The sequence below is a fragment of the Rissa tridactyla genome, chromosome 2 (genome assembly GCF_028500815.1).
Source record: "Rissa tridactyla isolate bRisTri1 chromosome 2, bRisTri1.patW.cur.20221130, whole genome shotgun sequence".
In the NCBI taxonomy this organism is placed as follows: domain Eukaryota; kingdom Metazoa; phylum Chordata; class Aves; order Charadriiformes; family Laridae; genus Rissa; species Rissa tridactyla.
The window spans coordinates 26,427,090-26,440,656 of NC_071467.1; the positions used below are offsets into that span (position 1 = coordinate 26,427,090).

The 13,567-nt window shown below is 45.3% G+C and overlaps 1 protein-coding gene across 3 annotated transcripts in view; it reads right to left on the minus strand.

Annotated features, from left to right (window-relative positions):
- Positions 1 to 11,270, minus strand: part of ESRP1 (epithelial splicing regulatory protein 1) — a 36,020-nt gene extending 24,750 nt beyond the window's left edge. For all 3 annotated transcript variants that reach the window (XM_054193070.1, XM_054193071.1, XM_054193069.1), the window contains exons 1-4: positions 11,139 to 11,270; positions 10,804 to 10,932; positions 9,815 to 9,928; positions 7,591 to 7,705 (exon numbers count right to left, since the gene is read on the minus strand). In XM_054193070.1, coding sequence (XP_054049045.1) covers positions 7,591 to 7,705; positions 9,815 to 9,928; positions 10,804 to 10,932; positions 11,139 to 11,270 — 490 coding nt within the window. The remainder of the gene's footprint in view (positions 1 to 7,590; positions 7,706 to 9,814; positions 9,929 to 10,803; positions 10,933 to 11,138) is intronic.
- Between the last annotated feature and the right edge of the window lie 2,297 nt (positions 11,271 to 13,567).

Consider the following 13,567-nt stretch of genomic DNA (forward strand, 5'->3'; position numbering starts at 1 on the left):
AAAGACAGGCTATAGAATGACCACATAAAAACCCCACGTTCATAAAGGAAGTCTTATTAAACTTGTGTGAAAAAAAGATGGCACGTGCAACTTGAAACAGAGTTTACCATGGTATTTCTCCTGCTTCCCATCATATTTGTCCCTCTCTCACACCAGGCTAGAGGACTGTAAGATTACTCGCAACTCTATTCCATCATTTATAAAGCAAATTTTTAAAAAGGTCTTTTCCATTCACATCTCCTTTTCTGATGAGTTTAGGGTAAGAAAGCCCAACAAGAACAGAACAAGAAGTGAAATAAAGCAGTCTGGGAATAGGACTTGCTTTTTTGACTTCTCTTATCATTTTGCATCAAGACTTTAGAGCAAAAGTGAAAGAGTTTCTTAAACAAGACCTGTCCTGGCCAGCGGTACAGTAATGAAAGACATTCAAAACAGTCAAAAGCACCAACTATTTGCCCACGTCCCAAAAAAACCCCTACAATCAGATACATTTCAAATGCTCAAAATTCTGCATTTTGGTGTTAAGAGCTGCTTCTCGGTCTTCTCTCTTAAAAGAAAAAAAAGCTTCCTCCACCTAGAGCCGAGCACATTTTGAGGTGGCAGACGCCTACCTGGAGGGCAGGGAACAGAAGAGCAGCTTCTGTTAGAAACAGACTCCACACACCACCTTTGCCATATCATCTCATCAACAGGGGAGGCAGCACAAATTTCATTGTGAAATAAAGTTTTCCCTCTTATTTGTGGTATGACTGCAAGTCACACCCACAAAACAGATTTTTAAATTATTTTTTTTTTTTACCTGTTTTTAAAGTTTAACTGGTATCTTGTTGCGAGATTGTCATGTTTTAGGCTGGACTGACCACTGAAATGAACAAGGGAAAGGAGGAAGAGAGAGAAAAGAGAATTATGATTTTAGAAAAGAAACTAAGCTAATGAAATATTAATAAAATAATAAAAAGAAAATAATGAAAAATTATTACAATATATACAAAACCAGTATCGAGCAACCAGGATGACGATCTCATCACCAGCAGGCACTGGGGAAGTCCCAGACTGGAACTGGATTCATGAATGCACGGATGGGTATCAAACGCAGATGAACTGACAGAGTCCTCCTCTGACACAGCCATTGAAGAAAGGGCCTGACCACTTTGATCCCTCAGCTTTTATACTGAGCGGTATACCCCTGTTGGTCAATTTTGGGTCACCTGTCCTGTCTGCTTCTCCCTGCAGGTGGGACCCCTCTACGCTTTTCCGCTTCCGACCCTCCAACGGGGCAAATAAAGTTAGCTGACCTTGGTTGTTAGAGAAATAAGCATAAGCAGGAGCCTCTCTGCATAAATTAGACCAATCGGGTCTTATCTCTCTGGGAGCAAACAGCATCTGGACAATATGCTGTTAATTTCAGAGGGTCCAGTTAGTTAGAAGATGCCTGGCTGCAAAGTAAAATTACTGAGCAGAAAATCAGTTCTGTTTTACCTCAAAGCAGGACAGAGATGAAAAATAATTTCAACTGAATTAATGAACTCCTCTTCCACACCAAGAAAAGGAAAGCTGCCATGCCAACACAATACACTTTGAGGCTAATTTGATTTTGAGGCTTTGTTGGTGTTAAGTATGCATTGGAGTAGAGAAGGCGAGAGGATGGCGACATGAACATTTGAAGTTTAAGTGAATTATCATAGTTTAAAAAAAGAAAACTTCAACGAGTTATCCCTCCCCTCCAACTGCTTGACTAAATACAGTTTGCTAGCCTTTGCCATTACCCTCCCTCCTGGTATCTTTGTAGAAAACCAGTGAGAATATTAAATGGTTTTCTTAAAAACCAAGCTCAAAATCCTGAGCAAACCACATGCAAAAACCCTAAAGCACAGTTTGAGAGACTATCGGTATTTATGACAACAAGAATCTTCTTCATTGGTGTATCTCTTCCCAAGCTGTACGCTCAAGCTTATTTCCTCCCCTGCCCCCTGAGGAAGGGGGGTTGAAAGAAAAATACTCCACAGACAGACTCCCTTGCAGAGATGGGGCTTAACTAGCACCACACGGATGTTTCTGGGCACCTTGTGTACCAGAGAAGTGCTTCTCCTCCGTTTCCTGACGCCCTTCCCCCTGCAGCATCTCACAGCTCCACGCTGTGCTTGTGCCGAGTCTCCGCTGCCCATCCAGGGAATCAGAAGCTGCTAAAGACACAGGTATTGGAACCCTGGTCCTGCCGGACCATTTTTTAATGAAGATCTTGAAAATGTTATCTTTCCTCTGTGAAAGTCAAGAGAAATTGGGCAGGAGTTCCAATAGCTATTACAGCAGGGGCACATGCACAGAAACATGCACTTGGCTGTTAGACTGTGCAGTTAAAACTGAAGAGATATTTCAATATTTCCTTTTTGCAGAGCCAGAGATCCCTACAAGCCATCAGCCGCTGGAGAGGGGAATGCAGCAGTGTGAAGGAGTTGGGAAATCTGAAGCAAGACTATCACACAAGGGAAAACAAACAACTCCCCCACTCTACGTTCATTTTCTTCAGAAAACATTTTCATTGACAACATTGATTAACAGGAGATAGTTCCTAAAAACGCCCTAATGCTGCCAGAAGTTGGTACCAGGTGTTCAGACACGGGGAGACAGTTGCGCCAAGGAACTCTAGATTAATACGAACACAGTGGGAGGGGAGGAAGAAAATCTTCAACATTAGCAGGAGTGAGAAATAGCTCACACGTTTGCCTCCGATTAGCTAGAAGCAAGGCATTTAGGTAAGACTGAAGAAGAAAATTGATGGCTTTCTGCGTATGTAAGGAGTACATTAATAATAACGTTAACTAAGTGAAAACCTGAATTCTAATGAATAAGACGGACTACATACGGATGGACTCTTATGAACAAAGGTACTAGAAATTATGGAGACTTGGGAAAAAGTTTTTAATGGAATAGTCTTTATAAAACCCACCCCTTGTTCTGTGAAGGGATAGGAGATCACACGTGTTTGCGTACAGTGATATTTAAAGGTTGCCTCTCCTGGACAATTGGAAAGAGTTGATTGCAGTGGATGAATCGAAGTTCACATTTAATGATGTGTTAGAAAACAGACCTGCCTTTCTAAAGCTACTATATGCAATAGCATGCACATATATATTCTAAATGAAGCAACAGGCAAAAGACACTCCCAAATAACAAGGCAGGATGGGAAACAAGGAACTTCTTAATCTTGCTGCGTAGCTGCAGTACCACCTCCTGCAACACTCAGCAAGTTAGTAAGGGGGGGGGGCATGTTCTGTATCAGGGGTGCCTGTATAATATGAAAGAAGTTTCTAAATCATTTCCTCAGATTCATCACCACAGCCTCACCCACTGCCAGTGCCCTCCAGGACTTCTTCCCTCCCACTGTCTTCCATTTCTCAGTCTCTCCACTCCTTTCTTAACTATGGCAAAAGAAATACCAAACAACTAACTTAGTTCTGAGATGACATGACATGAACTAGTATTGCAATTGTATTCTGTGCTGATCCTCTTCCCCCTTTGTTCTGTTTAAATCTCTCCAGACAGAAGATTATATCTTTTTAAATACTACTTTGCATAAAGGTAATCTGATATTACCCAGTTCCTGGGTACTAGCACAGGAAATACAAATAGCAATATGCAAGATTCTCAGGTATTACCCAATAATGGGCTTTTTATTGCCAGAGTTAAACACTATTGTTTATAACTGTGCGCCACATCATCGTTTTAAAGACACACAGCTCAAAAAAAACCAAAAACAACCAAAAAAAAAACCCAAACAAAACACAAAACCAAGTTTCGGTATTGCAGTATCCAGATCTTCTCCAGCACATGAAGCAGGCTGAAGTACACCTGTGTTTCTACTGACAACATCCAGCAGATACTCCTAGTAAGGAGTTATCCTCACAAAGCCAGTTCAGAAGCGAGTGGAGCAAACCCTGCACTGGAGGAAGCAAGAGCTATTTGCCATTTAATGGCTCCTGCACACCCTATCTTGAGGCAAAGGATGAGTCTTCTTCAGACCGAATGGGAATAGTCATGCAAGCTTTGTTCACTCCACCCTGAAGGCACTCACAGCGATGAAAACTGGCTCGGCAAGCTTTGCAAATCAAGAAGTGCAGCAAGTATGGGAGGTAGAGAGGGTGCAAGAGCAACCCTGCTCCTCTTGTACACTTACACATGTTTTAAAAAAAAAAAAAAAAAAAGATTTCGACAGACCTGAGTTCCTTTCTCTGCCGGAACATGATCGCTTCTCAAGTTCTTTTTGTTACTCGATATTTCTCATTATTGTCCTGCTGTCAACTCTTACACAATACTGACTAAAGAAAGTCTGCCAGGAGACTGTCTCCTCCACCAAAAACTGGTCTGAGACCGTAAGTTAGGCAGTGGTAGCACTCACAGATAACAGTTACAACTAGTCTCAGTTCTTCCTCAGTCCCCCAAATTTCATGGCATTTTAAACATTTCCTTACCTTGAATTAAAAGAAATCAGTGGCTGTTCTTACATGAAAAGTGTAATTTCTTGAGTAGGGGGGAGGGGGGAGAATGTAAAGCTTTCACCTGAGCTCTTGGATTTGGAATGGCTTCACTGTGCTACACAACTTCAAGTAGTTTGCTGAAACAGTAAGTCCCATAAGTGCTTTCTAAAGGAAGAATAACCCAGCCAATTATTCAGTTTAATATCTCTATTTTTTTTTCCCCAAGATTTAAGTCCCATTACTGCTTTCTAGAGGAAGAATAACCCAGCCAATTATTTGGTTTAATATCTGGATTCTCTTTTTTTCAAGATTGTGCTTGCCTTGTCTGCAAGAAATACATAGCAAAGCACCAACTATCCAGTGTGTGTTATACACTGGAATATGTATCTTGAGTGATTGTGCAGTAGGAATTTATCTCCCTGACTGTTGGGAGCAATAGAGTACATTCCCCATTTGCCTACAATTTGTTGTTTAATCAAACATTACCCTTCAAAATGAAAGCTTTTAGAAGACTGTACAATAATACCCAGCTTTCCCAACTCCTTCATATCACAGGTTTCTTCTCACTAATCACAACCATCCTACATGCAGGTAAATGGAGATATAAGTACATGAAGGGATGTGCCCCCCTCCCCCTCAAAAAAATAAATAAATCATTCTGCTCCTGCCAGTTTGCAAATGTGGTTCTTCTGCATCTCTAGTCAGTACCCTACCTCTAAGCCAAAACCTTCTAGCCCCACCAAATGCTAATGAACCTGGCCCAGTATAGTTTGTATGGCACGAATCGTGGAAGATTCCCTTCATGCAGCCCCTTTAGCCACGGCGTGGAAAATCTGCACTTTCTACAAGAATAGCAACAGTTGGTCAGACCCTGCACAACAATCTGCAACTTCATTTCAACCTACTCCGTTTGTTTCTGTGTCCCCCGCCACAGCATATCCACTTCTAATCCAAGTTATTTTTCACTTAGACATTTTGTTTTCTTTGCTACATAACTGTCTCAAGAGGAAAGTAGTTGTCCTGCTTCCATGGAGGAAAAAATAATAATAAAAAAATCTCTGCACAGAAGTGTTTGAACTAGTCTTTAGACTTAGCACCTGCTTCAAGAAATTATTTTTTTTTTAATCCCAAGCACGTCCAAACTCTCCAAGTGCAATTAATTTATACAGCTTCTAACACTAAGGACAGATTAAGTTGGCACATTTCAGCAAGGTGAGGAGAAAGAAAGTTATCATATTTGCCAATAAAAAGAAGACAAGTTATTTTACCTTTTTGGTCTCTGCATCCTCTACCCCGAACAGTTACAAAACAAGACAAACCACAAAGGTTAATATAAAACCAGAATGAAGTTATTGATGTTTATTTCCCTTAAGACTTGGATGCAGAATTCGGACTCAAGCCGAGAGCGTTTGGATAGACTGACCAAGCCTCTAGGAACTCAGAGGAAATACTATTGGCAACTGCCAACCCCCCCCCAGATGGAACTGACTCTTTAGGGGCTTCCTGACAGTTGGGTAACGCAGGGTGGTCTGCTCCCCTCTCCCAGCAGGCGGGGAGCACACAGCCTGTCACTGTGCCTTAGCTGACCGGTGACCCTCCAGGTGGCTACAGTCGTACAACTATTCCTCAGTGACAAGACGTACCACCAGACATTCACACGAGGAGAAAGCAAAGGCATCTCTCCAAAGCAGCCGAAGTAGCTCGTTGTCTTTAACTCACTTCTCCAGCTCATGTCAAAGCATTTTTGACCATAATTTTAAGAAGTCTTCGTCATCCAGCTTCTAGATTATGCAACACAAGCATTTATTTTGCTTTTCTACACAAAAATTCACACTGCTGCCCTAAGCATAGCGCTTTGCTTCAGAGTAGGAGGAGAAACGACTTCTGCCCCTTCACAAAGGGAGATTAATTTTAATTTGCAGATGGCAAAGCAGAGCAGACAGCCTCCGGCATTCAATCTTATGAATAAACACAAACACACAAAAAAAATATCCACACATACATAGACATTTTATGCTCCTCAACACAGGTACAAAGCCCAGGCAATACTAGTTTGGCAGTGAAAGGCCAAAATAATTCGGAAGCCACAGACTTTTGAGTCTGAAAAATACCAGCTCTTAATGGCAACCACTCGATGGACGCAATAAGTTAGTCAGAGGAAAAAAGTTATTAAAAACAACAGCAACCACTAGTAAAAAAAAAATTAAAAAAAATACTCTTAAATTCCTTTATCCCTTCTTGCTAGCTAGCTCTTGCGGTCACTGCTTCAATAGGTCAGTAGGGAAGTCAAGTGTTTTCCATGTTGGTGAGTACATTTGAGATGAGGACTGGAGCCTGCAGCAGGAGGAAACTGCCAGGGAAGCAAGGGGGAAGGCACAGCCAAATAATTCACAGCCCCAGTTTCATCTCTGGTAATTAATTGAACGTGGCACGCAAACAAAACCGAGCTAACACTAGTAAAGAGCCAGACAGGACTAGGTTATAGACCACTTAAAACTACTCAGAAAGTAATTTTAGACATCCCTATCACTAAAAATGGAAACTGACTGCATCTTATTGCCAGCCCAGCCGCACCTTGCAAGGTGTAACATGTACAGCTCCCATGAGACTGAATACCACGCGTGCCAACCACATCCCTACCCTAGGTCTACTCCTGAATCAAAGATTCACTACAAGTCCACAGCAGGAATAACCATTCCCCCTCCTAAAAATGTAGATGGACTCCCAACATTCACTCTTACCTAAAAAAAATTAAAAACTAAATATCTTGCTGATGCAATGAGCAGCCTCACAAATTTAATGTTAGGGTTCGTGTCAGCATTTTGAACAAACGTGCCAGTTACACTAAACTGTGGTGTTTAAAGAGACAAAACTATAAAGGTAGCAAAGAAAATGTACAGAAATCAAGAAAAAAATACAGGGTTTTTCCCATGGGAGCATGCATCCTCGAATGTTTTTATCTTTATGTTTGTGAGAAAGCTCAGTACAGCTACGAGTCACTTATTAAAGTTATACCGCCCCTACACACGTGTTGCCAGCATTACTCACGCATCTCTGTCCTAAAATTCAGCCAAAGCCGCAACAGCAGTGCACACCATCGCTGTTAAAAGGATACATTCTTTCATGGCTGCAACATCGAGTTTGCCAACTTCGGGTGAGCCAGGGCAACACTTCTTGAACTCTTTCCGCAAGTCAAAAAAGGAGTAGAAGCATTCAGGCAGTAAAATATTCTGTAAAATGACAAAGTAACTGCTGTCAGCGAGGGCGAGTTTAATCTACTTTGTCTTTAGATACCAAACTTTCTAACGATTGTCTTATAATGGGCAGGAAACACAAACAGCTTTTGCTACACAGAAACTCACATGGCTCTTTATAGCCACATAAGTATGTTTATAAACTTTTTTGCTTAAGCAGCTTCCTCTCTACATGGTTTAAAGAGAAATGCGCTTTTTCACTGCCAGAGAAACATTTACTATTATTACTAGCGCCTCAAATCCAATATATACGTAGGAGAGCAAACTTCTGCTATTGCAACATTTATCATCAATTCTTGATTCCAATTTTAACTGCAAAAAGCCAGAGGACATTCAGTTCAGTTGATGGAGTCAAGCAAATTTTGCAAGACTAGCAGAAGACGTTTTGCTTTATAGTCAAGGCTGAGTTTTCAGAGAATAGTCACACTTTAAATATTTATTCCCTTAATAAAATAAAAAGTAAACAACAACAAAACCCACCCAACTGCATGCAGATGAGGGTTTGATATGGGGCAGAGGTTGTCAAGTCTATGCATGGGTAACGGCTTTAATTGCAGCATACGAAGCCAGGAGCAACTTATGTAGCCCACTGGAAGTCAATAAAACCCCTTTTGCCCCACCGCTACATCTAGCACATGCTTTTAATTTTTTTGTGGGGTGAGAAGGAGAAGACACGGAGAAGACTTTGGGGCAGCTGTTTAAACCAACACAAACCCCTACTCTTTCAGTTAGCTCTTCATCCCAGAGCTTCCCCACAGACACAATACTTCATATTCTACTTGGCTGGCTGTTGCCTGCAGTGCCTCTCTAGACCAAAAGTAAGGTCTTTCCGTGATTTAACAACTAGTTGGCATCTTAGCATTATAACAGAATGGCAGGATGCATGAAAGCACATTTAGGGAGCCCAGAGAAAGAAGTTTAGGTTCTAAAACAAGTTCTACTTTGACAACATGAGGGTTTATCTTAGCACACGGACAGGTGCATTTAGGCAAACGATACTCTTTAAAGACAAACTCATGAAAATGCGGTTGTGCTTGCCAAGATTTCCTGATCTAGTTTTAGCATGGCTATTTTTCTTCCCCAACAAGAGATCAGGTTCTGTACTTCACTGACATTCAGTTGGAACAGTTGATGCCAATTCATTCTCTGAATACCAGTGAGCTGCTAGATTGATTCAGACTGGGCATCTTAAGAGAAATAAATATATTCTCAAGAGCCTAGTAATTTCTGCCTATCTGGATTTTAGTGATCCCCCACCCCAACCTCAGGATTAGGGTATTCACCAAAGAACTATTACAGGTCTCATAAGCATCTGGTTTGCTTAATCTATGGGTAGCACAGAGCAGCAAATCGATAAGCACAGAGATCAGTTGCAAGGAGAGGAGCAGAACAGCTCAGAGCAATGCATGTTCACAGCAAACCACAAAACAATATCTTATTAATATTGAAGCAGTTATTTCAGGACTAGAGACTCGGCATATGGCTGCAACACTATCACTAGTGAAAAGTAGGCCGGTCATCACAACACTTAACGATTTGGCAACTCCAAAGATATAGAAAACTGTAGACTATGGGACTAGTCATCACTCATAGCCTGCCTCAAACTACTGTTCAGCTCCTTACAAATATGAGCACCGCCCTTGAAGCATCAACTGAATACACACAGATTGAAATTTGCTGAAGCTAAAGGTGAATGTAAAGTTTCAAAAGGCACTTTATGATTAAGGTGGTTAGCTATTTGGCAACACTTCCAAATTCCCACTCATTAACCCATTAGTAGCTCCTACAGCTACTAGGAGGAGCTACAAGTACTCTGTCAATGCATTGCTCCTTTCTCAAACACTTAACTAAGAAAATGTTCCTCGTGATTTAACTTAAAAAGGCATCTCAGGGATACATTAACACAGGACACTGTCTATGCCTTCCACATGGACAAACTCTTTAGTCTGGTAAGCATATTAACATATGAGCGATGTTTGTGCTATGGTTGTGTGGAGGCATCCTCATACTAAAAACAAGTTGATCAGTTTTGCAAGAAATTATATAAAGCACGCCAAGAGTCAAACTTTAGCTACAACTACATACCTTTTTGGAAGCTTCAGGGTGCAGAACCTGCCTAATGTGCAACTGTCCATCAGTACAGAAACAGAAGGAAGTACCTACACCAATGTTCAGCTCATTGCTCACGGACTGATTAAACTGAAAGCAGGAACAACAAAAGACATACATGTAAAAGACATCAGTGGCTGTGCTAGGCAGTGTCATCAGTTGGTAACATGCTATTCCTAGGCAGTGGGAACATGGAGCGGGAATCCATTTCTGTATGAGCCTAGTCCCTTCACTTCTGTAGATTTGTTTCATGCTGGCTAAGCACACGAGCACTTTTCATGATAACTATCTTCACAAGGAAATTGCCCCTCTCCCCCACTTCTAACGAGAGGTGGCCACACAGAGAGCCCACATCGCAGAAGAAAAAAAATCATTTTCCAGGAGCATTGGCAAGAGCACTGCAAGGAGTTGTAAAGCTGGTTGCAGAGCGCTGAGGCAAAGAAAGAGCCTTTCAGGCAGGGCACTCACGCGTATTGTAAAGGAGACAGGGTTTCAGCCCTACCTTCAATGAGAATCACGAACACTTCCCTGTTTATCTAGAGGCTTCAGTACTGTCTCCTTCACAGGACTGATGAGCCACCACAGCCTTAACAGAGCCTGCCACCACCCAGCCTTTTCAGGAGGCACCTAAACTTGGCCTCTTCTAACACTGATTGGGGCTCACCTTCTGCTGAGGTTCAGGGTCCAGCATGGCAGGAGACCACAATAGGGGGATGTCTGACCCTGACCTTCCTCTCTTGGGGTTCAGTCCCTCCCAAGGTGAATGAGCAAAAGGCAAGGGAGTAACTCCCACAAAGCTCACCGCAGACCAAGCTGCTCGGCCCACATATCTGTGGTGCCCCTGTGCCAGTCTCCACTACCCCAGTGGTGGTGGTGGAAGGGATAAATGGATGATAACACTGCCTCTACCCAACCGGGAAGCCCCCAAGGAAGACCGGTGCCCAGCAGCTGGTTTGGGGTATCACCTGTCTTAATGCCTGCTCCAGCGGTGGAGCCAGTGCCAAGCTCTCCGCATCCACCTGGGTGATCTCCTGGCACTCAGCCGTCAGCTCCGGGTGGTCAGGCCGGACCAGCACGTCATGCAGGTGCCCCAGCTCCAGAGAAAACAGAGGAGGGGCAAGTCAACTCCCCAGGCTGGAGGTCCCCACCTACAGCACCGTCCCCTGCCCTCCACCACAGCCTGCTCCAGCCCGGGGCACCCACCACTGGCCCAGCGCTGGGGCTGCCCCGCCGGTACCCATCAGTGCAGGGGCCAAGGGAAGCAGCAGGTCGGGGTGCTCCCCCCTCGGGGGAAAAATACCTCCTTACTCCTCAGGTCGACCACTTTCCACAAGAGCTGGAGCAGCTCTCGCTCATCGGAGCCCAGCCTTGCCCCGTTGGTGCCCGCCGTGGTCACGAAAAGGATCACCAGGTAGTCGGGAGACGCCGTCATGGTGCCACCGGGCCGGTGGAAAGGATAAAAAAAATGGGAGAGAAAGCAAAAAAAAAAAAAAGGGGGGGGGGGAGGGGGAAGAAGAACTAGGGAGGAGGGGGAAGAGAAGAAGCCAGAAAGTTTCCCTGCCCGAGGCGCTTCCAAGCGAGACCCGAGCCGGCAGAGCCCCCACCTGCAGCCCCGCTCCCCGAAGACCTGGCGCCCTCTCCCACCCCCCCCCACCCCGTGGTTTTTCTCCCGGGGCGGGCGGCGGCCGCTCCCACGCCGGCTGCAGCCCTGGGAAGCGCGCAATGGCTGCGGGCCCTGCTGCGCGGGGCCGCCGACCTGCCCGCCCCCGCCCCGCCCCGCCCCACGTGGGGCAGGTAGCGCACACCTGGCGCTGACCGCCCATTGGCCCCGCCGAGCGGGACGTGGCAGGGGCGGCGGGGGGTGGTTGGCGGAGTGGGGGGCCGTGATTGCGGGCGGGGTGCCGGGGCGGCGGTGGCTGGGCCGTGCGGAGCCGCTCTGGGCCTGCGAACACCCTGCACCGGGACGGAGCCTGCCGGGCTGCGGCTCCCGCCGTCGGGGCGCACTGCCCGGGAAGGAGCGGTTCCTCATCGATGGGGCGGCGGAGGGGCCGCCCACTCCTGCCAGGACATGTGGAGGGCGGGCGGGCGAAGAGGGCACTTCGGCCCGGCGTCCGCCCGGACGGAAGGGGAGGGCAGACGGTCACACCGCCCGCAGCCACCCCTGCGGCCTCGGAGCCGGGCGAGCGCTGCCGTCGGGGGCCGCAGCGGTCGGGCTGTGCGGTGCTAGGGAGCGCGGCGGAGGGAGGCGGTCCGGGAGCAGCCGCTGCTGGGGGAGCCGGGCGGGCTGCGGACGGCGGAGCCTCGTCCTGTGCCGCGCTCCAGGCAGCGGCACGGCAGCTCCTGATCCGGTCCCGTGTTAAGTGACCGGTTTGGCTGCCGCAGCCTTCCCTCGATGCGCTGCAGTGACTTTGGTGCGTGTAACTGCAACCTCCCTGCTGGTGATCATCGCTTCACTGTGAAATTTATGTTTTAAATGCGTATTGCTCAAAACCTGATTTTTTCATGACATGACTGAAAAGGTCACTGAATGTAGGGTAAAAAAGTCACGCTAACTTTCCCCAAGGAAATCCTGTAGTGCACCTAGTTCTTTAAGATCCTGGGTGTGTATTTCCAACTTCTTTCTCTAATTTTTTACTGAGACGATGGTGCACACCATGCTTTTCTCCATCGCCGTCCCTTGTGCTGGTGCAGGTTCACAGCTTGCACCACCTTTTATTAATGCATACACATTTGTTGTTTTGGTAGTGTTATGGTTTGAAGAACCCACAATAATTTATTTTCATTTAGACAATTTTTCTATCACCTGATGACCCCTCTCCACGCGGGAAGGGGAATTGGGAAAAAAAAAAGGAAACCAAAGGGTTGAAATATAAACAGATTTAATAGAATAAGAGTAGATAATTAACATTAACATAATACTAAAGAACCAATATTGATCCCGATACCAATATAAATATACGAGGATTATACTCAACCAATTCTGTCAGCAGGAAGCTGTGCGGTCCCAGCAGGGGACAGCAAGTGTGGGACACTGCGAACACTACAGCTTTGGGAGGAAGGGAAGGGGCTCAGGGGTCTGGCTCAGGGGCAAGAATCAGGATCGCAGCCATCATAGAACAGGAGAAACTGCTCAGCAAACTCAGCAAGCTTTCTAATTTACTTTGAATGTGGCATTCATGGTATGAAATAATCCCGTTGGCACCAGCTTGGGTCAAGTGCCCGGGTCTTGCTCCTCCTCATCCCTGCACCTGGCAAGGTTCAAAAACACTGAGACCTTGAAACCCGCATCCCATAGCTGGCTATAAAGTAAATATTTTCACAATTCAGACACTAGAGTCTTCTAAAAATGCAGTTTTCCCAAGCATTAGAAGAGACCTTACCAAAACCGTAAAATTACTGAAAGATAAATTAATCCCATGTCGTTCACCCCAGGACAGGCAGGCAGGGAGAGGATGTGTTTCACAAGTGCTGGGGACCCAGCCAGCCATCAACTGGTCCACAAAGCACCCGGCACCCTCATCCTGCCCTGCTGCAGGTGGGTGTCGTGCGGGTCTCCTCGGAGGGACTGCCATCAAAATCCTGCTTGATAGTTTATGTGCTTGAATAGACAGCCTTTGTGTGATGGAGGGTGGCTGGAGTAATTTTTTCCCTTTTTCATATAAGATTTCAAAAATGGCATTCATTGATAGCACACACTGCAATTTGAGGGGTAAAGATGGCAAATTAATT